Source organism: Amaranthus tricolor, chromosome 7, assembly GCF_026212465.1.
Source record: "Amaranthus tricolor cultivar Red isolate AtriRed21 chromosome 7, ASM2621246v1, whole genome shotgun sequence".
Taxonomy (NCBI): Eukaryota; Viridiplantae; Streptophyta; class Magnoliopsida; order Caryophyllales; family Amaranthaceae; genus Amaranthus; species Amaranthus tricolor.
This window is the reverse complement of record NC_080053.1, coordinates 27,125,791-27,152,880: the sequence shown is the minus strand read 5'-3', so window position 1 is coordinate 27,152,880 and position 27,090 is coordinate 27,125,791. Positions and strand designations below refer to the sequence as shown.

General features: G+C 32.7%; 2 protein-coding genes across 4 annotated transcripts; both read right to left on the bottom strand.

The window, feature by feature from the left end:
* Positions 1-2,347: 2,347 nt before the first annotated feature.
* Positions 2,348-17,327, bottom strand: LOC130817331 (DEAD-box ATP-dependent RNA helicase FANCM). 3 transcript variants are annotated; one of them, XM_057682964.1, is made up of 23 exons: positions 16,909-17,327; positions 16,540-16,828; positions 15,495-15,638; positions 15,307-15,389; positions 15,081-15,195; positions 14,586-14,677; positions 14,424-14,478; positions 14,227-14,348; positions 14,035-14,148; positions 12,714-12,907; positions 11,703-11,833; positions 10,774-10,834; positions 10,581-10,651; positions 9,311-9,360; positions 9,045-9,210; positions 8,784-8,911; positions 8,374-8,700; positions 8,224-8,284; positions 6,026-6,502; positions 5,437-5,925; positions 5,207-5,255; positions 4,183-4,335; positions 2,348-3,473 (listed from the first exon to the last, which is right to left on the bottom strand). In XM_057682964.1, exons 1-23 carry the CDS (start codon positions 16,945-16,947, stop codon positions 2,891-2,893), a joined length of 3,993 nt encoding a protein of 1,330 aa, XP_057538947.1. In that variant the 5' UTR covers positions 16,948-17,327; the 3' UTR covers positions 2,348-2,890. The 3 variants fall into 3 exon arrangements, with proteins under 3 accessions (XP_057538947.1, XP_057538948.1, XP_057538949.1); XM_057682965.1 differs by having other exon boundaries at positions 12,834-12,907; positions 16,909-17,092; XM_057682966.1 differs by lacking the exons at positions 16,540-16,828; positions 16,909-17,327 and having other exon boundaries at positions 15,081-15,204; positions 15,495-15,552.
* Positions 17,328-19,566: 2,239 nt separating this feature from the next.
* LOC130817329 (uncharacterized) lies at positions 19,567-26,559 on the bottom strand. Its single transcript, XM_057682963.1, has 2 exons — positions 26,280-26,559; positions 19,567-21,061 (listed from the first exon to the last, which is right to left on the bottom strand). The coding sequence occupies exons 1-2, from the start codon at positions 26,409-26,411 to the stop codon at positions 20,996-20,998; spliced, it is 198 nt and encodes a 65-aa protein (XP_057538946.1). The 5' UTR covers positions 26,412-26,559; the 3' UTR covers positions 19,567-20,995.
* Positions 26,560-27,090: the final 531 nt, after the last annotated feature.

The window sequence follows — 27,090 nt, the reverse complement described above, 5'->3', positions numbered from 1 at the left end:
TACTACAAATTAAAGAGAAAATAAGAATGTGAGCTTTTTGTTTTGACGTTCTCTCACAAGAGTATCTTAATTTAAATTAAATCATACAAATTTGTGAATGAGAAGGTCTCATCTTGAGAGTGTGTGGGCTAAATAGTCTAATAACACAGAGTATAAGTATATAGACTCTTATATGAAACATTCTCACCTTGAGATTCGTCTTACATATGGATTAAATAGCCCAATAACACAAATTATAAGTATATGAATATATTGTCTCATCGAGAAATTGTTTCTCATAAGAGTAGCTAATAAAATTAAAACTTTTGTTATGAAACTGTAAAAATGAATATTAATTAATTTAATTGTATTTTTTTTTATTTAGTTAAGAAATTGTATATAATTAGACCATTTTAAATGAACGTTTGTGACGATTAAACTTTTATCATTACTCGCTGGGATGAAAATGAAATTCTCACGTTTTAATCAAACATAATTCATATTTTGTTCATTAGACATTCACATCTAAATTGCAATATTACTCTTTTTAATGACCTAACAATTTATAGTCAATTCTTATTCATTTAATCCTTCTTTCTCTTTTATTTACGTAACGTAAAAATTTAGACAAGATGGTCTCATAATGAGAATTTTTGAAATACTTAAGTAAAAAAAAAATTAATTAAATAACTAAGTTCTAAACTTATTCCAAAAGTAAGCGTGAAAATCCCAAACCTGAGGTTTGGGTCTATTCGCAGTTACTAACTGCGAACAGGTCAAAAAAGACAAAAATAGCTGTTCCCACTTAGTAACTGGGAACAACTATATTGTCCTGTTGTTGTTCGCAGTTACTAACAGCGAACAGGTCAAAACAGGTCAAATAGCTGTTCGCAGTTAGTAAGTGCGAACAGCTATTTTGTCTTTTTTGACCTGTTCGCAGTTAGTAACTGCGAACAGCCCTAAACCTCAGGTTTGGAATTTCACGCTTACTTTTGGAATAAGTTTGATTCTTAGTTTATTTTGTTAATTTTTTTTATTTTTTCTCTTATGTTTTTCAAATTTTCCTCATAATGAGACCATCAACATGGGCTGGCCCAAAAGCCAAAACTTGAAAAATGAAAACAGACACTCTTCTAGAAATTAAAAAATAAAAATTCAATTTTAACCTTAAATGTATCAATTTTAACCTTAAATGTATCAATTTTGGTTTTAAAGGTATCAATTTCAACTTAAAATAAACTTTAATTAAATAAAATTTTTCAATTTTGACCTGAAATTGATCATTTTTTGACATTAAATTGATCAATTTCTACCTAAATATGATTTTTTTTTTTACAATTTCAAAATGGAGGTAATATAATGGTATTATTCTATGGTTGAATTTCAAACAACAAATGAATGCTATAACATTATCAATAATAGTGTTAAAAGTAATATTGCCCATTATAAGTACTCTCATACGATGCAACATGATGGTTTTAATGGAATAATGGAACATAAGAGTATCTGTAATTATTGGTCAATAATAGTGGTATTGCTCTTCCCCCAACAATTTTCTCTTCATAATAGACTTAGAAATAAAATTGTAGGTGTAATGTTTGCTTACCCTAGATGTGAAGGTGGAAGAAGTGTCGATTTCGAATTATGTTTGCCAATTGATTCAATGAATGCTCTTGGAAATGATCAAATGTTTATGGATTCTTTGTTATAACAAATTTCAATTTTGATCTAAGAATGATCAATTCAAACCTTAAATTGATTAATTATAATTAGTTATAACTTATAAAAAAAATTGAATTTTAATCTTAAATGTATCAATTATAACCTTAAATAAATCAAATACTAAGCACATATTGAGAAAAATTATAATTAAACTGATTGGACTATCTGTCTCATATTTAGACCGTCTTGTCCAAAACCAACTGCGTACGTTTTTAATATACATTGTTTTTATTCTAGTTCATGCAGAATTTTTTTTTCAATAACATCATTGCTATCAAATAAAAAATTAATACTTATTTTTCGTGTTTTTAGAATCTCAAGTTTAAGTGAGTGAAACAAGACACTAGCATATTAAAACATCCTATAAAAAGGGTAGGTGATTCAAGAACACTACTCCTATCTCTTTCAATTTCCCCAATTTTCAATGTTGGTTTATCGTTAGTTTTGCCTATTTTTATTTTTGAATATGACTCCACCACTTTAACACATCTTACTTTTATATTTTTTTTCTCTTTTCAAATGAATTCATCACTCTAACCCATTCAATTCAACTTCTTAATCTTCGTGTCATTCTCACTTAAGGCAAAATCACTGACACGGACTAATAAAAGGCTAAGAACTTCAATAAGGGATCACTATTCATCGATTCCGTCAACCATTAACTTAATATTAGAGATCTCAAGTCTCAATTCACATAATCAAGTACAAAAAGGCCAAGAAAAAAGGAAACAAGAGACGAGTAAAATGTCTCCATTCAGCCAGAACAAGCATTTTTCTACTCTAGCATGGTTGTGAGACATGCTATTACATACCAGTGTTTCTCCATCCTTTTGGCTTGAGATAGTGACATTTTTGCTCACAACATGTAAAATATCACTATCAGCACTATCAGTAGCAATCTCAAAGAAATAGAGAAAAAACTCGATATTCAATTGTACCAGGAAGTCTCCCTAACAAAATCAAATGATATAACATCAAAATTCTACACATGTACCAAGTATTATCTTTTCTGACTATACAGACTATACACAAAAACGAACAGGATTGAGTTTCGATAACTTAGGTAAGAATCACACGTTCAGCATCTAGATGATGCAACCTTGCTCTCTTTGACAGCAAGTCATGTAATGTTGATGCTGATGTTTAATTTAACTGAAACCAGAGATGCAGAGGTAGTTGCAATGTATGATCAAATTCCGAGATCAAATAATGGAGAGCTGAAGAGAGTTTTGTTCTTTGCTGAGAGTTCAGAGAATCTTCTTTTTTGTGCAGAGGATCCTGTTTTTTGACTCAAAAGTTTAGTTGCTTGAGCCTCTAATTCATCAAGGTCTAAACCTTCATAAAACTGATCATCCAAAAAAGAAGCACATCCTGTATCAATACCATTGGTTTGATACGATGATAGTGTTTCTTTGTTTGGTAGCGCGGAATCAGAGCAGAATTCCTTCTCGAGGTTTTTTGCAGGAAGATTAAAAGCTCTGCTCGAGATCAATATTCTATTGCAGCTTTCTGTATTGGTCAGGTTTGACTGAACATTTTTACTGCTGCTTGGTATAGCTTCACATGGAATCAGATGTAAGTGAGAATCTGCCAAGTTTCTTGTGAAGATGTTAGGAGATTTCAAGCAACTGTGAGGAGTTTCAAGAGAGCAAGTCCTCCCAGAACATTCTCCGACTACTCCCATTGTGGCACCAGAAGGCAAAGACTCCGGAGTATCTACACTGTAATGCTTTTGCTGTGCTTGAAATGGTGATTGGGTGAGTAACGAGCGCCTGTTTCAAGAAGTTACCAAAATATTAAATGTGTTGTATAAACAAACACTCTGCAGATTGTGGCATAAAAGAACCCTCTTGAGCAAAATAATTATACGAGTAAAGAATGACATAAAGAATTGAAATTCACAGCAGATAACAGATATAAATGAAAAAAGAATATATGTGTAATGAATTTTCTTAGTGGTAATCAGTATAAATAAGCCGAACAATGTTTAATTTTTATTAGCAACGATCTCATACATCTTTTTTTGTTGTGATTACAACTTTGACATGTGGTTGTGTATTATACACTCGATGACTCAATGGAAAATATAATTTTCGTTACACACTAACATATATCATGAATAATCCCCCAAAACAATTTTTGTGCTTAAAGTAATTACTAGGTCAAGGAATCTTAGAAAAATAATTGATGGGATAACATGGATGTATATACAACACTGACAGAGCCTAGATGGCTTTTCCATTATGCAAGTTGATTACATATTGTGCAACTTTTTAAGATGAAGTCTTTAACTGGAGATGGTATACCTAGGATAACTGTAAATCCTCAAACTTTAAGCTTACATAGTGTTAAGGGATTGTGCTAACAAAATCATACCTGTATGATCACTAGATGAAATTTATTTTAAGAAAATTTTCACTATAACCAAAAGCTCACATAAAGTTAAAAGTGGCCAAAGAAAACCAGAAAATTTTCATGTACCTGTAAATTGCCATCATATCCAATTTACTATCTGTTTGACCACTACCAATTGCTGAATCAGATTGGTCGTCTATAAAACTCTCTTCATAAGCATCACTATCCTCACAAACACCCTCATCTTCAGAATCAGGTGCCACACCTTCTGAAGAAACCCTGAGAATAAACATTTATATCAGAAGTCACTTCGAAAATACTTGCTGTTTCAATAAAATTCTTCTACTACAAGAAACAACAGAGATGAAAGCTATAATTGTCATAATAAATCCATATGGTCATATCTTCATAAAAATTTGGTTTCGAGTACTAAGATAGTAAATATATACAGGTTTCAATGAGAATCTTATTTGGAAAAACGAACATAAAATATATCAATTCCAATCATCCAATACCTATTTAGCTTCTTATTTGCCATCAATTCCAGTACTAAAAAGAGTAAAAGCATACAAGGTATCAAAAAGACATGCCTTATTGCTTGGCAAAACAAACGAGACATGTAACACTAGATATACTTAAAATTAAGTATGTAAAATGACAAGATTCACATGCTCCATAGGTAAGGCTGGTGAGCAAGTACATATCAGAGTTGGGTTTTGATACATACAATCTAGATATGTGCTATTCAGAGCTTTGGGCATAAAAAAAATGTAACAATAATCCAGCAAACATTAAAGGTGCAGGAACTTGCTTCCCTCGTACTTCATTCTTTACAAAATATAACAATCATATATACGGTTATGCATGCATTTTACATTGATTTTCAGAACCAAAAATAATTCTCATATTAGATTGGTACACGAATAGAAAACCAGTAATGCCTTGGTATTTTCAGTAACATCTAATATGGAATTGAATAATTAATGAAATGGATTATAACAGGAACTAGAGGCTCATAAATGATTAAATTTCACTTAAAATCAAGTGATTCTAGAGCTCAAAAAACTTTTTATGCATCATTAAGGACCATGTATTTATAACATAAAAGGGAAAAGAGCAGCGTTAAAAAGATGTTCTTTAATTGACTTACTCGGCTTCTTCATCAATAAAGTCTCTAGCATCTTTAAATGATTTTCTAACTGCAAGCAGCAGAAACACAGTAAAAGAGGAGTAATTAGAGTTTAAAGACGGTCATATTGGTTTTATAGTAAGCATAAGAATAAATGCTTCCCTGCTAAAGCTTATGATGAGACAGCAATGCAATATTAGTGTATTAGTTTTCACAAGTGCAACGCATAAATAATATAGAGTACCTAATACCTTTGGTATGCTTCATAACATTAGGCTGTACATCAGTGACTTCAAATGCAACTTCTACAGAGCAGGCTGACCTCTGTATATGGTTTTGCCACCTCTCTCTGGAAACATCTCCGATCCTGCGCAACCTTTTTAACCTCGATGGCCGCTCATTGGATGCAGACTTCTTTTGAGAACTCATTTGCCAGTCTTTGCTGCAGCTACTATTAGTTAAATTTTGCAAAGGAGTCCGAAATTCAGGGGAAGATGAGGACTGAAGGGCCCCTCCCAATTTAGACTGAATATCAGATGGCTCCATTGATATTTCATTTCCAACAGAAGGTTTGACCGCCATTCTCTGAGAGGAAGAAATGGCAGAGACTTTTTTATCATCAGTTAATAGATTTGCACAAGGCTTGGGAGTCGATATTAGCTCTGAAACAAGATTCACATCTTTCCCTTCACCACTTTGCCAATCAACATCATCTCTTTTGGATAACACGATATCTTCACCTACAGTAGTGAGTAGAGGAGTAAATATGTAACAGCATTCAAACTAGAAAAGAACTTGGCAGTCGACAGAGGACAACTTGATTATCAAATTTCTTCTTACCAGCATTACTCAGTGGAGACTCGGGAACAAAGCCATTTTCCATAAAACTGGTCAGATGAGGACTGAAATCAGAATTTGCAATGTTTGGCAGACATTGTGCAGCCGGTGTGACAGGAGATTTGAGATCCCCATCTGCAATCTCACTGTCACTGCTTTCCTCGGGATATTTCTCGTCATATGGTGAAGTATGGACAATTACATCATCTACAGAAGCTTCTACAGAAGCTCCAAGCATCTTCTGGGCACTTGATGAATCATACCTCTCAACCAAATGAACATTGCATGTATCTTGGATGGAGGAACTGGGCATCATATGTTTGTCAGGAGGTGATGTTGCTGGAATTGGGACCTCTATATGAAGCTGTCTATCAGGGGAATCAAGAATGTACTCCTCAGCCAATGAACGGTCAGATGGGCTGACCTCTGCCTCAGAAATATCTATCTGTGAAGCAACGAGATTGACAGGACATGATACGTCTGCAAGTATTAGATACAGTCAACTGTCAATGCCTTTTAGGCTATAGCAACAACAATATTCTATTAACCCGATGCTATTAAGTGGCAACAACTTATGCAAGATTTGGGCTCATATGTACGCAACCTTACCCTTGTTAGCAATATAATCATAAACAGTTTAGCTTATATAACATTTGGTTGGTGTCAAATGTCCCTAAGCCATAGTAACTAGTGACTGGTGTGACTTATCAATAAAATTGGAGAGCATATAAATACGGACAAAGATTAAAACAACATTGTTACAGAGACCATGAGTTACCTATCATTTATACGATTACTGGTTTCAATATCCTATACAAGTCCGAGAGGCTTAGAAAATCATGGACTAGTTTCAATATCATATACAAGTCTTAGAGTATAGGAAGTCGGAAAATCATGGACCATATGCAATGGGAAAATCATAGATAAACATTGTTGGAGATGGATAATCTATATTATTAATCCAGACAAGCTAGGAATCCAATTCTTACAACTTGGCTTCAAAGTTCACCAGGCTTGTAAGCATTTCCTCCTTCACATATGAGCATTTATCTTTGTGAAAATTACAAAAGCAAACTGCTGATCTTTGATAATGAACAAGAGACACACACCGTAAGTATCAACCATTTGTAAACAAAAACAGACTCTTAAAGGACCTACTTGTGAGAGGTTTTCTAAGAGGCTATTGATTATTATTTTTTATTCTAAGAGGCTATTGAGTATGTTAGGACTTGCATTTTTTGCTGGAATGTTTCTTAGACTTTCGCTCTCTCTGATTTATTTTCCAAGTCCTTGAATTGTCTTCTTGCAACTTGAAGACTGAAGTATCTATCTCATATTCTCATGACTTGAAACGGTTACCCATGTCATCAAGCAATTCAATTATAACCGATAACTACCTTGTTCAGATGTTCAATAGTGGCTTCTGTGGAGTAACAAACTCCTATTTTTCACCTCTGTGGTTATTGCCCCACAGGTTGACTGTGGGGAATGTTAATCAACAGAAGACACTCTTAACAATCTTCCTAGATTGTAACAACAGTACTCAACAGTTCCACAATCAGCTTTGTAGACTGTCATCCAGAAGGTTGTTGATTGGTTGAGAGAAATTCACATGTAACTTTGTAATAAGAACTCTATACAACCACTCATCCTGATTACAAGCTATATTAAAATTATATAGCTTTCTTGGAACTAATATATACCAATACAAGTATACAACAGATTAATTATCAAAGTCAAATACATTAAATTATGCGTTGACCATATCTACCTATAACAATTGACAATAGCTGAAGAACCTCTTAGAGAGCTTGATCACTATAGGTTCTTCCGTTCGAATAACTCAAATGTAATCTAAGGCAAAAACATCTCGCCTTATTAGTCAACAAAGAAAGCAAAAGTTAGATTTCTCACCATCATCATCAAAAATAAAATTGTTAAACATTCCTATTACCAAAAATCAATTCAACCCTTGAAACTTCAATGCAACATGGTTCTAAAAAAGAACTAATAAACTATTTAGCATTTTCCCTCACCAAACCATAAGAAACTTGAAGACAAACATGTAGTGTTTGCAAACTTAAAGGACCTTCTACCTACTGTTTATTAGGGAATAGTAATACCAATTACTTCCGAACTTGACTTGGAATCTGACATTCCTTGTAAGTGCTTGTAAAATATTTTAATTTAAAGTGTATTACCTTGTCCACTTTCAGTGTGATTTTCAACACCCTCCTGTAAGCATTGGGTTCTCCTAGAAAACTGCAATGAGATGAAGACAAGTAAAACATACAAGACAATGGTGAAATAGTAGAATGTGTATTCCAAAAAGGGCATAATTGTAGACATACATCACAACCAAATTTTCTACCATTATCGGAGAATGACAATCCTTGCAGAAGCTGCATTGCGTCAATAAGCCATCCAGTTCGAGATGAATGCATTACTTTGTGCACCCTGGAGGGATATGCCTGGAAATAAGGGAAGGCAACAAGAGATGGTTTTATTGTCTCACTAGGCAAAAAGTACTTCTCCAACAATGCAGCTTCATCATCAGAGAGCCTCTCCCTGAACTTCAATTGTTGGGGAGAATGAACTTTAACTTTTTTAATTTGACGAACAAACTTCTCTATTGATATTTCAACGAACTGCAATTCTGGTTTAAAAAGATGAGGAACCTACAACAAATCTCACGAACAAAGAGGACTTACAAAAATTAGAGGCAATAAAGGTGATCTACAAAAGTCGTGATTTGACTTACCATCCTCGGGCTGCAATGAAAATTAAATACGTTCATGCCCCCATTTTGCAAGTGCTTCCTCACAGTCTTACCTGTTGCTTGCTTTCGCTTGTAACCTTTTAGCTCGGTACCCTCACATGCTAAAACAAGTAATGCAAGTCAAGGACTGCAGATGCCCTCATTATACAAAATATAAGAGAATTTTAAAGAAAAAACACAGATTAAAGGCCACAACTCCGAAGTCTGAAAGAACTAAGAGAAAGAGCAAGCAGTCAAGGATATCAACTCGGCCGTCACGTTTCCTTCCAGTTCTTCCCATCCTCTGAATCATCCTTAGAGGTGAGATATTTGCATCAAAGCATATCACAAGATCAACTTCCATAATGTCAAGTCCTTCTTCACCGATTGATGTAGCAACAATCACGTTATATCCACCCATACGAAACTTCTGTCCAAGGGCCAAAACAATATTAAGATATACTACCATGAAAATGCTTTTTAAAGTAAGATCATAAATCAGTGTAGCATAATAGCATATCATTTGTAACCTCTAAGACGGCCTGTTGGACCTTTTGTGTCTGCCCTTTTAATGTTTTTCCTGTAAAAGAGCATATTGTAAATTAAAAAAGGATAAATGCTATAAAATTTCGTTCATAATAATACAAGAGAGCATGAACAGAATCAATTAGTATAACTAATATTATTTAACAATAGGAAAATATCAAACTTCAAACTTACAAATAGAGAAAGGGCTCACTATATAAGCAAGTCATTTCTCATTTGAACCAATGGCTTAAAGCAATCAAAGTGAACCTTTTATATCCATGTCGAAAAACCGTATACTACTAGGACAAAATATAAGAAACACGAGCATGTATATTATGCGATCAAGGACAATTTAGGAAAATACAATATTGCATAGTATAATCAGACAAAAAAACATACTCTCGCTGACAAATATTATGTTCCACTTTAATTTTGTACGGTTCTTTTAAATGCAAGTGGATATCCTTGATTTAAATATAAAATGTTGATAAAATTACAAAATAATAAAGAAAATGGATTCATGTGGCGTCCTTATATTGATAAAATATTGATAAAAATACAAAATAATAAAGAAAGTAGTATCATGTGGGGTCCTTTTATTGATAAAATATTAATATAGTACAAATTTATTTACTATAAAAGGAAAGAGGAACAAATAAAGAAATAGCGCAAATAAGAAAGCAGAACATAATATATATGGAATGACAAAGTATATAACAACTATATAGAAGTGTATATATATATATATATCTTTAGTAAATGCAGTTATTCAAACGATTCCCTCTGTCATTTTTCAACAGTACCATTCTATTTAAGAAAACTTCTACTCACATGAGCATTTGGGTACATTAACGATCTCCCTCTCTCATCATTCCTTATTATGTGCCCAACCTAAATGGTGCACTTAAAAAAAAGAGGGAGTATTTTCAATTGATATTTTCTTCTCTGCTAATCAGACACTGAACTTCAAAGAGTGGCAATCATCCAGTATGGTCAGCTTATTTTCTCAAACACTATGAACTTCAAAAGGGTTTCCAAGGCATCTCTAATTGGGACAACAATGCAACTACTATGTTCACATGTGAACATTGAAATAAAACCCAAAAAAGGAGTCAACAAACTATTTCTTCAGGGTCTGAAATGAGATCCATTTTAGATAAGAATTACGCTACTATAATAAATGAATCAGCCTATAACTTAAAAGTCAAAAAATGAAGGATTTTTCAATATCCTAAGACAGTGCAGGGATTTTCCAAAGTCATTCAAACAAACCTGAGCTTTGACCAATAAACTGAGTCGCTTTAACTAGATGCCCAATGTGAGCTAATGAGTCCAATATGTCCCTGTGTAGTTCAGTATCAACAAAGTTATTTAGCCTATCATCCTATTATTCCCGTCCAATGGAAAAAAGGGCGGATAATCAAATCCAAAGCATATTAAAGTTGTACAATATTAATATATTCACCTGACACTTCCCCTAAAATTCGAAAAAATTATTACCCTTGATTTCTGTGGATCATTTTTTCCTGCAAAATTGCATTATAATTTGTCATAAAAATAAGACCAATGCCATTGACAAATAAATGTGTACAAGACAGAAAGCATGATCGAAAGTAAGTCATGCAATTTGAAAGAAAAACTTGGGCAATCATAATAAATGTGAACAAAATTCAAATGAAATTGCTCTCGAAAATTCAGGTTTAGAATTAGGGGTTTAATCCTACACTCCTACACATGAGCCATTTGGTAGGGGCCTGTTTTTGATGCATTAAAACTAAGAAAAATCAGGTGTCAAATTAATTGATAGAACTTTTGTAGTCTTGTTAACAAAAAACTCAATGCTTGAGAATACAGACACCAAATACTTAAGTACAGAAATTGTAATAAAGGCTTCTTTGTTCTTGTTTTTTGCTAAACAAAAACCTCTTTAAGAAATCAACTGACTGGTAATTTCTGCAGGATTACAGGCTTCTAATTATATGATCCAGATTTGCTGTGCAAATCTTCCAAAACTTAAAATAACAAGTGCCAATGTCACTCCTAAGCATTTTCTGACATTTAGTTCAATAAGAGAATAGTTCATATAAGCTAGATCCAATCTACACTCTATTTATAACCAAATCTTCCAAAACTTAAAATAACAAGTGCCAATGTCACTCCTAAGCATTTTCTGACATTTAGTTCAATAAGAGAATAGTTCATATAAGCTAGATCCAATCTACACTCTATTTATAACCAAATTTCACAATGAGAAGGTGCAGATGCAAAGATATCGAGATAGAGAAATAGTTCTGTGCATGTTGATGCTAATAGAACTTTAATATTATGTGCCTAAAACCCCACAGACCCACACCAGAACAAAAACAGAGAAGAAAAGCATAGAGAGATACATACTGAAATGATCTACTAAAATTTCTATCATTTTTGACAGCTTTGGGCTGGGGGCACCATGTGACAAACTCTTCTGCATTAGGATTTTTGCTCTCTGAATGGCTTCATTTCTACTCATAAGTCTCGCAAAATACCTGACATTAGTCGATCAACCAATTACACCTTTTCGGAGAAAAAAGCTTAGAATTAAAGAACATTTTAAATAGAAGAAGCAAAATTAATCACACTTAGAGGTCGTTTGTTTGACCTAGGAAGGAAATTACCATGGGAAGTTCTGATTTCATGAATTTATTTCCTTTGTTAAATTCCTAAAAATTTACTAAAATTGTTTGTTGACACAAAAGAATTTTCTATACTTAAACACACAATTATATATACCAACTTCCAAGGATTTTTAAAAAAATAGAATTTATATGCAAACAACCTTTTATTACGTAAAATTATCAAAGATCACTGAACAATTCAGTAAAAAAGAATATCAACAAGTACAAAGCTCAGTTGAAGACCCATTCACAAAGTGAGAAATATGGTTTCAGTAGCGGCCGCAAAATGAATTTTTAGCCAATGCGGATAGTTTTATGGTTGTCTTGGCCTCTATTTCAGTCACAATAGGTCAAAGACTTTATGATACAGTTGTGATAAGGTGATGTGTAATTATTTTTGCACTATGCCCACAACTAAAACTTTGTGAAATAGATTTATCTGTTCGAATAGAATAAGTTACAGACATTTCCAATATATAATGCTCATTCTCTTACAAGAGTCAAAACTGCAGTAGGCATTGTAAACTAAAAATTATCAACCAGAACAAATGCCTCATATCAGGTTCCCATGTTATGTTCCCTAAACTAGGAATACCTTCTAGGCCACCTAACTTTCACAAGGCTACATATTTTCAGATACTAAGTCTCGTCTGTATTTCAAGTAGACCTATGCGATATGTTGCGTACCACTCATCTATATGGGACATCAAAGCTTGCAACTAAATGGTAATAATTGTGAACACTAGCATACCCTTGTCCCAACTTTTCTTCCAGCATCTCATGTGCTGGTCTTATCCCATGACTAGTTAGTAACTTCCGTATATGGTACAGTGTAATAAGGACACCAAAGAAACCTTCAACTTCACCATACTTTGCATGGGAAAGTTCTAGTGGAGGTGCTTGACGAAATTTATCCCTGGAATTCAGCAAATCGCAAGGGCTCAACTGCAGATGGGAAAACATCAAATCAGTGCCAACTCTGTAGATGAGAAATGAAAGTTTCCTCCATACAAAAATTAATTACGAAGAAATTGTAAAACTGCTTTGCATAATTACAAAGCAAATGTATAAGGACAGCCAACTAATAGCACCAATTATGGATATCAAACACTGAATTTGCTAAGACAATTCAGCAGAAGATATTGCACCTCTGTCAAACATGGCCACATTCCTTCATCATTTTACTCTTACCAGGTAAGATTACAAAATGTTGACACGCTGTCTTCAACTATGCTAACCAAATGAAAATAGAAAATTTAACATATTTAATAGCTAGCAACTCAGTGACACCTCATATGCTGCAACTAGTTAGAGTAGAAATTATAAGAATCAGAAGCATCATTCACATAGAACATAATTTAAACCCTTTAGAGTCACCAATGTATAAAATTGTGCAAATACTGTTAAAAAGTTAAAGAAAATAAGTAGACAGAAAAGATATAATATTTCCTTGATTGATTTTGTCCAAGCTACAGAGAGTAGATAAAGCACACCTTTTCTCCCCCTCACTTTCCTCTAATTAATAGTTCTCTTGCCTGAAGTCATAACCGCTCTAATATCAATAATAAAAGGGAAGGAATAACAGAATTAAAGTGATTTCCTCTTTGCCCCTGCTAAATTCTTGCACATCTCACACCTTGCAAGTGTTAACTTGACGGGTGGCTTCTTAACCTGATGCGTATCACTCTGACCTACCCACCCTGCTAAAAAAGGTTTCATAAACTAATGCTTTGTTGTTACTTAAAATAAGGAATGTCAAGCTTCAAATTTGCCAGAGGGAAAAAAGCTATAGTTAAAACTACAAAAAAGAAATTTCAAATAAATAGTTAGGTATATAATGATTAATGAAATATTGTTGTCTAACTTTTGTTACCAAAATCATGTAAACTGCTAAACCCGATAATACAATACAATTAGCAGGAAAAAAAGTAGACTGACATTCATTCATAAAATTCAGAAGTTTCCACAATACTCAAACTGCAGATTGGTGTATAACAAGGTTAAATAGATACCATTATGAAACAAGAAATTGAATCAACAAGGATATTAAAGCAAAGAGATAAAAGCCATACTGTTTGAAAGTCCCTGCCTGTTAACACTCCCATTGCACAAAGCCTGCCAGCAATTGGCCGCATAACCTCTGTTAGTAGGTTATTTATCTCATCAGCATCTTTTCCCAATGGAACCTACGAAGAAATTGACCAATTATAAATGGTAGTTGCAACCTCACCGATAACAATTAGATACTGATAGCTATTATTTACCTCAATTAATTCAATTGTCCTGTTTTGCACATAAGGGCATACATCAGCATCACTTTCACTGCGATACTCTAGTGTTGATATTTGCAGGTTATCAATTACTTGCTGAATCGTTTCCTTTTTTGCTAAAACCAACAGTAGCTGTTACGGGAAGGCCAATAGAAGATTTTACAAGCATAAATGGATGATAACAAACTTACACCCAGGCGTGGCAGTCAAAGCTAAAATTCTCATCTCAACAGGAGCTGCCAACAACTGCAGACAGAAGAGAGAAGCACCTAAGTTGCTAGTTTGAGTAATAAAATGCATCAAGCACAATCATACTGAATATAGTCGTATATAGACAGGAGACATGAAGACACCTCGCGAACAGCCACGCAATAAGAGTAGTTTCCCATTGCACGATGAGCCTCGTCAATCACCAGGCATACCAAATATTTCACCAGACATGCCCCTGGTGGTCATAACAAAAGCGTGTAACTTAAAATGACACCATCAACAAAGTCAAACAAGAATACAAGAATTGGAAAAGATAGGGGAACCAGGTGCAGAAATGCAACTTTGTCTAGAAAAGGAAATTATTTACAAAAAGTTAAAATCAAGGGAAAATGTGTATAACCGCAGGAAATAAAAAGGTACTCAGGGTTGGTGATGGAGGCAAAAGAGTAAAATATTCCGAAAAACATATATCTAGCAAATTGCTTGCAAAGCATGGATTTTGAAAAGAATGTAAAAATAATGGTAATTCATTTCAAGAAAGCATGCTATCTTAACCTTATAGCACCGGATGCTGACCTCTTAAAATTTCATGATTGTCATGAATTCAATATTCAGAGGCATACAAAGGAGGCAAATACCTGTTTGAATATCTTTTTCAAGTACTTGGGGTGTGACAAAGAAAACCCGTTTAGATTTCCAGAAGGACACTCTTTTAGAGGGAGTTATCAGACCTGTCATATCAATTGTCCATTCCTGCAATCACTTATTTACAATCCTTCTCAAAACATGGTCATATACAAACTATTTTGAATTTCAGAAAAATTGAGGATACAAGTATACACAATAATGGAGAGATCAATATACCTGCGGTATACCCACAATATTATGGCAAGCTTCTATTTGTTGCATGACCAAAGGTCTCGAAGGAGCAGCAAAAACTACCTTTCCTGTGATTTAAGATGAAAAAAGGCATCAATGACAATATCAGAAGACTTTTGTTGGTCAATCAAAGTCATGAGGTACCCAAATAAACTAAACCAAATCCATATCACCTTCAGGAAACCATCTAAAATAATTAAACATAATAACAGCAGCTATGAGAGTTTTTCCCAGTCCTGTAGGAAGCGCCACCAATGTGTTTGAAAATAAAGCTGTCTTAGTAATTGCAACTTGATATTCACGACGAGGAACATTATCTGTAAAATGATGATAGTAGATGAATTTTATGAGCTTCAAATGAGCTAGTGTAATAGATTACAGCAATAGAAAAACATTTATCTGAATCACAGACACTATAGTTTGCTTAAGTACCATATAAAGTACTAAAATAACCCAAAATGAAAGAACTCTAACACTTGCAAAGCTCCATTTCAGCTAACACGTGCCCGCTTTACAGATTAGTAAAATTGAACATAATAAGAACTTCAAAACTGCTCCACAACTTCCTTTAAGCACTGCTCAGGTCTTCAGGACTGCCCACTGCTTACTATCTCCCAATTTACTAAACACTCAAAGTTTAGTTCTTTTTTCTAAATAGTTAACTTCCTTTAACATAAGATCAGTAAAATTTCGGTAGAACAAGCCCGCTAAACTTATTTTTCTTATAGGAGGTAGACATGAGATTCTCTACATGGCTACATGCAAGGGGAGTAAAATAATCCTTTGTGTTGGCTAACCCAATACTATCTACTAACGCTACGTTTATTTTGCCAAACAGAGGTCTTTATGATGATTACAGATTTAAAGGTGTTGCGTTTGAGAAATGGCATGGCCTTGGCCTATTTTCAGACCTCCTCAATCCTTTTCACTTTCCTACATTTTCATGATTTTTGAAACATTTCATTTTAGAGAAAAGGAGACAACGCTTTATTTAATTCTCATACATACATATTTTCTCTATTTAATACCATCTATATGGACTAAATTTTTAATCTTGTCCTCCCAAGTCCCAACCCATCCAACCAAATTAAAGAAAAATGCTACAGATTCATATAGCAAACTCACAGCACCTAGAAGTTGAAATTTCGCGCACATTTGGAAAATAAATTCTAAGTACAAAAAACTTGCAAATTTCAATTAAAACTTCCCAAAAAATACCTGGATAAATCCAAGTTTTTGCAGCTTCAGGATCAATATCGACATAACAACCCCTTTCTTGAACCTTGATTTCTTCATCTTTACCACGAACTCCAACTTCATTCACCGTAGATGATTTCGAAACGCCGTTACTAAGAAATTCATCAAGTTTCAATTGACGGCAATTGTTCTGAACTTTGTTCAATTGATGGTTACTCCCATTCTTCACAAGCGGAATTCTTTGTGCTTTTGTTGAACTACTTTGACAAGCAACATCGATTTCTCGAACTGCTGCTTCCCAATCAAAATCCTGAATCAAGAAATCATAAACACACGGTTGAATTTGGGAGAAAAAATTAATGAAGAAATGAGAAATGAAAAGGACGTTACCTCTTCTTCATCATCGATTATCTGAACTGGAGAATTCATCGTTGTTAAGATGGAAAATTAAAAAATTCAAGGAACTTATTAAAGGATTTAGGGTTTATAAAAGAGGAAAAACCAAATACTCCAAAGTCCAAAACCGAAACCCTTTCTGTAAAGGTGAGTGAATTACGAGTTTTGATGAGTTGTGGTATGATGGATTTAATAAATGGCGGGCAATTGCTTTTTTGATTTTAAAAATCGATATTCGGTGCAAAGGCCTTGTCGGTTCGGGCTTTGAACGATTCGGGTCAAGTTTTGCAATATAGATCGCGATTCAGGGTTAGTCGCGATTCAGGGTTAGTGGTGTTCATTCAGATCATAAAATCGGTTTTTTGTGCTTAAGTGTTTTGGGTCGAGTTATAATCGTGTCTTTGTGTCTATGTTGATTTTATATTATTGTAAATGTATTTTCAAACTAAAATCGAATTTGATCATATAGGGATGTTAGTTAGGGGTGTTAAAAAAAACTTAGTTTGCAAAATCCGACCCGGATTATCCGGTATCCGGTTTAAAAAACTGGATAATTAACCCGATTTTTCAAAATCGGGTATTTCGGACCAGGTATTCAGATCGGATTCGGATATCAATTTTAGTCAAATCAGGTACCCGGTATCCGGTTTTGTGCTTTTTTAAAAAAAAAATTTAAATGCTTCTTCTTAATATATCTAATATAATTAATTTATTATAATCATTTTTCCCCAAAAAAAAAATGTGTTGAAATTCAAAGTAATGTGTTAAATTATATTCTATTATTGTTCTTAAATAATATTTCAAACAGCGTATTTTAAAATAAGTATTTTCAGTAATTATTAGATTGACAGCATGTTTCATAAAATATCTCATCCGATGATTAGCTCAAGAATTTGACTTATTCTTAATGTGGTATTGGCAATTAGATTGTAAATTTACTAAAATTATCCTTGATAATTAGAATTTAATTAGGATCACCAAAGTAATAAGTAATAACTAGTTAGTAAAGATATTGTATTACTTAGTTTTATCTTATTACTAGTATTAAAACCCGTACAATGCACGGATTTATTATTATAGAAAATATAAAAATATTACTTCATATAATATGTAAGTATATATTATCTTGATTAAATTTATCGAATACATGATTTTTTTAAGAAAAAATTAAATATTGAATTTTTAAAAAATACATCACTTTTTCATTCAATTATATGTAACAAATTCTAAGTTAGTATGAAATTGCTAAAATAAATTACACAATATTTTGCCTAATTTAGCTCCAATTTTTAAAAAAATGAAATTCTAAATTAGGTAAATCTATCATGTAAACAATTTATATCCACTAAAATTCTAAATTAGGAAAATCTTTCATGTAAACAACTTAGAATTTGAATTTTATATAAAAAAAATGTTAAAAGAAATAAGAAAAAAAACACAATTTTTAGGAAATAAACAAAACCGGATATCCGGTTTCCGACCTAATTTAAACCGGATAGGAACCGGGTCCCATTTTTAAATATCTGAATTTTGGGATTCGAGTCAACCCTGTATTCGATTTTGAACACCCCTAATGTTATTATAGCCTTTTATAAGATAACGAGTTAAAGACTGGTGAGAGTTGACGTGCAAAAATTACTTTAATCAATAATACATGAATCATATATTCAAAAAGACACTTTCATATGTTGTCTTCTCCTAATCTCAATATTACACTAGGTTTATACTAGTTTTGTCAATTTTTTAAATTTAACTTTTATGTTAATTAAAGTAAAAGTTTCAATTAATTGAATGCTTATCATCAAAGATTCAGAGGTTATAATACTATAATACACTAGGTTCATTATGAAGGCAAAAAATAATCCTAAGGATATGTGACCAAGACATTGCCTACTAATAAGTTCATGGTTGGCAATCTAAAGGTCCACTTGACTTTAGTGTTTTGATCTCTTGTGTTTTGCAATGTTTTGAACTTAAGCTCATTGTACATGTAATTAAGGGTATCATCTATAAATATTGTCAATTCTCGTATCCAAGAATTTTACTCTTAATTGTAATCCTAATTTTCTAGTCCGAGACATTTAATGTCTTCTCCAACGATTGGAGAACCTTAATTGTAGAGCTTTATTGAGTTTTTTAACTATTGATTTTATTAATTAACAATTCAGAAATTCCAAATAATGCATCAAACTTTCATGAAATACCAGTAGTAGCACCTTTGTAAAATTTTTCCACATAGTAGCATTAAGTTTATATCTTATCTAATTGCCATATTTTTTTCCATTAAATTATTGTCAATTTTCGTTTGATTCACCACTTTGACTTTTCTACCCTTATTAAGTGTTGATTGTTGTCTTTATAATTTTCCTTAAATCATTTTTATGTTCTCAAATGTTTAATTCATCATTTTGACGTTTAATTCACTGTTTTATTTATTAACGCTCTCAAATGTTGTAACAATTTTGTTTTCATTCAAATTGTTGGCATTTCTGACAAAAGGTGCCTTAAGCACTATTAAATAAGCCATAATGTTCACTTAATATGTACTTAATTAGGATTATAAAATCCAAAAGGTCAATTTCAAGTATTAGTACATATGTACTTAACTAGGGTAAATTATAAAGACAACAATTTGAATGAAAACAAAATTGTTACAACATTTAAAAGCGTTGATGAATTAAACGTTAAAATGGTGAATAAAACATTTGAGAGCGTTGATAAATTAAACGTCAAAATGGTGAATTAAACATTTGAGAGCATAATAATAGTTTAGGGCAAATTATAAAGACAACAACCAACACTTAATAAGAGTATAAACGTCAAAATGATGAATCAGACGAAAATTGCCAAGAAGACAATTAGATAGTGCATAAATTGAATGCTACCATGTAGAAAAATCTTACAAAAATGCTACCACTCGCATTTCATAAAAGTTCGATGCTACCATATGGAATTTCCCTTAATAATAAACACAATTACACCTAAGAAAAAAGCAACTCACATTTGTGTAAACTTCAATAAAATTTAGTGTGGATTGATTACATTGTTTTAAAATTTTCTTACATTAAAATTTAAAATTCTGATTTGTGGTAATTATTTTTTCAATTAAACAAGTGTTTTATCATTGATTTTTGTCAATTTAGGATTTTGTTTGTTTAGCCTTAATTCTCCATTTACAACAATACAATTTCCCATAAAAACAACCCAAAACAAGTTGGCAAAATCATAGACCTAAGAGTATTTGTTTAAACAAATTATCAAAATGAAGTTGTGAAAGGTAAAATCATTTTTGATTTGAGCACACAAATGACATTTAATGATACAATCAAGTCCGATCATTTGACTTCTGGGTCACACAAAAAGATATTTTGTTTATGCATGCAACCACATCCCCATAAAAAGTATGCAAGTCAAAATTATACCCTACCTAAGTTGCTTTAAGTGCCATTTGAATTTAATATACTTTTTATTTACATAACGCGTTATATTCTATATGACAAATTTTTATGTTAATATCATCTGAAATTTTACAGTCTTTTTATCAGATTGTATAACATAATTAGAACTCTTAGAATGACTATGAGACATGAGTGTTATGAGACGATTGAGACCACACTGATACTATATTTGAATAGCAAATCAAAAAATAAAATAAAGGAAAGAAAGAAGAAGGAAAGGTGAGGAAGAAAAGGAGGGCAAAAACTCCCTTATTTGTTCAGGAAGAATGGAGAGGAGAAAAAAGAAAATTTTATTTCCCTTTCAAATCTTTAAAAAAATTTTAATGTTAACAAGATATAAATATTTTTCCTCCAAATCTCTCACCTCCAAACCCCCGGCCCTCCTTTTTGCTATCAAAACAAAAGGATTTTCATCCCTCTAAATCATTTCCCTTCTCTTTCTGTTATTTTTTCTTCGATCCAAACAAGGACCAAGACTACCTAAGCAACACCAATACATTTTGATACAGTTTTTAGAAAAATCTATAACAAATCAGCAAGTAATCATCGTAAAAATGACAGATAACTATTAACTAATCAGTGAAATTAAAAATTCATACAAATGTAAACAACTTCATGATCTCCTAAAAAGGCCAGAAATCATGTTCAGGCTTCTTCACCAGAATCTGATTGTATTCAGGTCTTGATGTCTGCGACATATACCATCAAAATAAATTATTAAAATTGGTGAATTTGTAGAATATAATTAATCCATGATTAATACTTTTTATGACAGATTTGACCACAGAAGGCAAAGATGGGATATTTTAGGATAGAAAGTACTTCCCTTACTTTTTAACCAACTACTTCAAAAAACAATAAACCTATGACCTTAATTATTTCTCAATGACATGGTTTTATAAACGATATCGAATACTCCAAATGATACCCATCATACACTAATGTTTTGTTTGCATCAACGGTCCATTTGCTAATCGGCAATAAATGGTGGAAATGATAATGAAAAGTTAGTGTAATGTTTGCATGAGTATCTCTTGACAAATTTAATGGCCAAGCTTATTCTCCTTATACAATCTCATTTTCTTTATAAAATTCATTCCAATGTATTACCATTTAAACATGTTGTATTAGGTGGTAATGGAAAATTATGAACAAAAAATCCTTTTTATAATCAAATTTTCATTATCATACGAATAGCATGATACATATCATGAAAAATTACATTACAAATCATTCTCATTAACACTAATTAGTACCATTAACCAAAGGGGCCATGAACATAATAGAGGGAAATGAGGAATTGAGGATTAAAAGATGGATTTTCATTCAAAAAAGCTTCAAAAAATAATATGACCTTATTTTTTTCTCATTAAGATGGTTTTATAAATGATATCGAATACACCAAATGATGCCCATCATACACTTATGTTTTCTTTGCATTGAAGGTAATGGAGGGAAATGAGGAAGAGAGGATTAAAGGATGGAATTTCATTTGGAAATGAGGGAAATGAAGGGAAAAAAATTGGAAGGTGCAATGGAGAGAATTGAGAGGAAAATTCATCTATCTTCCTTACCATTCCCTTCCGTTTCCTTTCCTTCCCTTCCTCTTGTTTCGCATCCAAACACACTCCTAGTAAAATATTGATAATTATTCTAACATGTCCATAACTTCACAGACTTGGTTTATTCAAAAAAATTTATCTTTTCTAGCATTTTAAATTCAAGCAATTAACCTTATAATATCAGTACAAGATGGCAGCCAGCGATCTTGAACAGAACCTGAGTAGCATCAAGTCACGTGCCAAGCCAATCTAGGAGGGGTGAGTGGGTGACATGAGGAAGCAAGCACATTTCATTTGGTAAACTCAAAGGTTTTGCAAATGAAAACCTTACTGGAATAAGTTTTCAAGTGTTTGATATAAAAAGCTTTGTTTATATCCTGAGCCAAATTGTCACCCCTTTTTCTATTAGGCTAACAATCACCATCAAGCCTGCGCTACCACCACCAGCCCACCATCACTAATCCAATGTTATCCCCTCCTTGTGGCCAGACACCCACCACTAATTCCTTGTTTCCTTATAGCTTATACGCAACCACATTCGCAGAGCAACAGAAGAGAAACGAATAATGAAAGACGATTACAGGAAATAATACATTGCATGAATCTCCACATAAACAAATGGACTGTTCAGATAATAAGAGTCGAATTTGACATGTCACGATCAGTTCATGCCATGGTGCAGCAAATTTAGCAAATCAATGGACAGAGAAAGCAAATACCAACAATTGAGTTAAAGTGTGTGAACCTTTAGTACTAATAGCTAATTTGAATATAGGAAACATGGAAAGAGGATGACATTGAAGTTTGAACAGGAAGGAAAGGAGGGAAGAGCGAAAGATAGAAGGAGAGATTAAGGAATAAGTGAGAGGAAGTAGAGACACGAGACGAGAAGCAGATAAGTTTCTGGGCTACAACAAAAAACAAACAAACATGGGTAGCAGAGCAATGTATTGGGTTGAAGTTACCACAAAAAAGGTACATAAGTTAGGCCTGACCATGGCCAGCTCCCTTCTTGCTGATGAACACTAGCAAGCTTTGGGTTGTGCCCAAATTAAGTTTATACTTCAGTTCATACCATAAGAAACAAACAGTTTTGGTCAAAGAAAAAAAAAAAAAAAAAAAAAACTACAATACAGCCCTTTCTTACTCACTGAGTTCACCAGACATCTATCATAAATTTTCAACCATGCACACTTTTAAAGCAAATAGCAATCTTGAATTGATATTCGGAGATCAGAGCAAGTATTAAGCCAAGATTTGCATTATGCTGCTTTTAGTTATCTTTGGCCAAATTAAGTTTTGTTTTTTTAGCAAATAGTTTTATTGGAATATTGGATGCTTGTGGTTTGAATGGTTACTTTTATGTTTGAATGGTTACTTTTATGTTTGATGACCTTATATAGAGAAATAATGGATGTTGAATTGAGTTGGTGGATCTTGATGATTAGCATGAAAAGTATGAACTTAGAAATTAAGAAATTGGTGAAAAGTGGTTATTATTTGTAGGATTATGGATGATTTAAAGGTCTTGTATGAATTAAGAGGTACCTTGGAAAACCAATGATTGTGGGATAGAATACTTGTATATGTTGATTAGATGGTTTGATATTCATGATAGAGATTAGTAGATTCTTTCGGATATTCTTGATTTTGGGTTTAAGTATACATATTGTGTTTAATTGGTAATACAAAGAGAATTATGGGGATGAGTAGTCTTTAAAAGAGTATAAACTAGCTTAGATCACGATTATAATATTTTGATGACATATTAGAGGTTTGAGTTAGAACGTGCATCATTCATTAATAGTTTTGCTGGAGCAGACTTTTGGTTTGATCTATAGACATAGGAGGAGATGTAATGAGTTATAGGGTAGTAGTTTACCATCGAACGCTCTTTCGTGATGTTGTGTTTGTTATGCTTCAAGAGGCAACATCATAGAAGAACCCTTCTAGTTGGTAGCTGCAATCTGATTTCGACCCCTTGTAGCATCTTTTGAGGTGAGTAGCAGCAATCCCTTAAAAAGGGTTTGGCCAGACTACAGTTTTTTTTTTAAATGTTTTATTAAGGTTTGTGAAATTTATATTGTTGAGATAAATATGTTACGAATGATTATATTGATATTGATTTGGTCAATGGATCGGGCTTACGAGCTGGTCATTAACGGAGTAGTGGGACATTGTCTCCTATTTCCCTGTTTTGAGGTGAATTGTCATTCAAATATCGACTAGCCTCACCCGAGAGTGACATAGCCTTAGAGCTATAGATGTTCCTCTCAACTAGACTCCCTGTGCGCACATAATTCTAGTTTTTAAATCTTTGTTTAGAAATTACTGTGTTGTTGTTTTGGATTGTTACTTCTCATTCAGTTTAATCTGACCCTCTATTGTTTCCAAATTTTAGTCTGATTACAGACCGGAACCGGCCAGGTGCGATGGGTTAATGGTATTGATTAGAGTGCCAAGGATGTCATATTGAGCTGAGCATGTGGGAATTTTGTAGTTTTGTATTAGGATTTTGGATAAATGTATATTAAATTTGGTTGTGTTGGTTATATTGGACTTGATAGAGAATTGTATGATTATCTTGTGTTTTAGTTAGACGTTTGTTTTGAGATTTAGCTGAGTTAGTTACATTAAAGAGCTGGTGACCCCTTTGCTCAAGTTTTAAAAGTGTGTATTTCAGTTTCTTGGAAAATGAACCCCGTGATAATCCAGTTTACTCAGTCAACGGTAAGTCGGATTGTTACAAATAATGGAGGCAAGATCATCCAAACGCCACTCATGTTCATTCTAAGCTATTGTTTGCCCATGTTAAAAAGTTCCATGAATGTGATTTATTTTATCCGTTTAAGGGTTAACGAGAATGCAAGTCTATTTATTTACTGAAAGGCACTCAAACATAATTTTAAAAGAATGCCTACACCGCTAACAAGATAGTGAAATTAAGTCTAGTAACTTTTGCAACTCATTCTCAATTCTCAAACATTATAGTAGTATTTTTGATTGGCAGATAATTTAGGAAACACCATCTATTCTTGATGGAGCCAAGATTTATACTTCTTTGGTTTTGAATTAAAAGGGATTATATTAAAATGGCTCATTAATCATATGCACTCTTTACTTATGTGAAGTTGCACAAAGATAATATTCGCTACTAAGGATCAATCGGAAACAACCTATTTGCCATCACTAACAAGTAACAAGCATAAGATTGTATACATTCAAAATTCTAGTTGGGACCCATTAATGGCATTAGGGTAATAGTACGAAAATAATTTAGGAACCAATATGTTCCAAGTAAAAAAGTTAACAAGAAAATGAACCATAACACTGACTCTTATCATGAAATTGTAGTTATATAAAATAAGTAAATCATAGCCAAACATGAAGAAGAAACATCCCTATCTAATAACAACAATAAGTGGCTCCCACCTAGAATACAGTTTGGAGGGTCGAATAAAAGCAACCTCACCCTTGCTACTGATAAACTGATAACACAAACAAAGAATTTGTTTCCGATTGACTCCGGCTAGCAAACATCATGTGCACATGATTTAAAGAGCAAAAAACTTTAAATCTTTGGCAAGTCGAAATAAAGGACACTCGTCCCTATCTAATATAGTAGTAGTATCTTTCAAAAGAAAAAAATATTGTAGTAGTAAATTACTATAGAATTTCCAAACATACATCAATTCAGTTGATAGGAATGACTCAAATTCAATAAATGTTTTAACGTTTTGCGATGTTATATGATAGAAGTTCCACACCGGCCCGACAATTTCAACCCAAATTAAGCTCATCTGATCTTGTTTAAGCGTGTAACTGTAAATATAATACACAGCCTCCTGAGAAACGTCAATAAGGCCCAGTCCAATGCCTACTTAGTACTTGCTTTACTATAACTTAATGTCTACTTATATCATCCTTAATACCTATTTGTATCATTAAGTTCTTGATGGCTCCTTACAATATTTACAAAATCTTCAATGCTCACAGAGTAATTTACTCATATTTTTCTTTATAACCCGACCCAATTAGAGTCTCTCACAATAATTTGTGATACAATGGATAAATTATCAATTGATGATTTTCATAAAATCATCACCTTAGAACCATGCAATAAACAACAAATAAGTTTAATTTACGATTCTCAAAATAAAACAAAGCATCACCTACACGATCATGGAATACTGGACAAGCTTTTCCCCAATTTGATACCAATTCCAAAAAAACAGCCGGATTTTTTGTTCAGCTTGGAAAAATGATCAATTCATATAACCGAACAAGCAATTCAATTTCAATTGAAAATAGAAAAACTATAATCGAACAAAGAAGATGAACTTACGAGATCTTTGAAAAGCAAGAAGGCGATGAAGAAGAAGAGGAAGAAAAGAATCTCAAATTCAGCCGCACGAAAGAAGTTGAATATGGCGGTGGTTAAAGATGGTTGATGACGCTTGGATCCGGTTCCTCGCATCTTCTTCAGTTGTGTTGTTTTCTTCGCAAATCTGCAATTTGTGCCTAAAATTGGCCCTGGTTGAATCGCTACGCACTACGATCTCTACTATAGACTTTTCAGTGCATAAAAACGATGTAATTTGTTGAATTGAACATTCTAGTTTTGACAAGTCCAAAGGGTCATATTTTTAAAAATTTTATAAATAGACATTAAGAATGATATAAATAGACATTTAAAATATTAAAAGTAGTCATTAAGAATACGGTAAATAAGCATTAAGGATAATATATGTAAACATTAAAAATACGATAAATAGGCATTATTCTATAATAGGCTGGGCTTGAGATCCGTCTCTAAAAGAGACTAGCTGATGTTCTTTTCTCCTATCTATCCAAATACGATTTTAATTATATATTAATAATCTAATATTTCACTTATTTGTTGTTAATAATTTTATATTTGAATTTATTTTAATAATCTAATCGATGTCCTTGTTTTGTTGTTAGCATACTCTTTTGTTTTCTAATAATTCAATATTTTGCCTTTAGTTTGGTATCAATATATTCTATTAGTTTTTTGATAGCAAACTAAGGGCAAATATTGGTTTATTAAAGATAATTCAAAATTGGGATTTTTCACTGCGAATTTGCGAATCAGTGAAAGATTAGATTTTAATGTTAATTTTTTTTTGAATTTA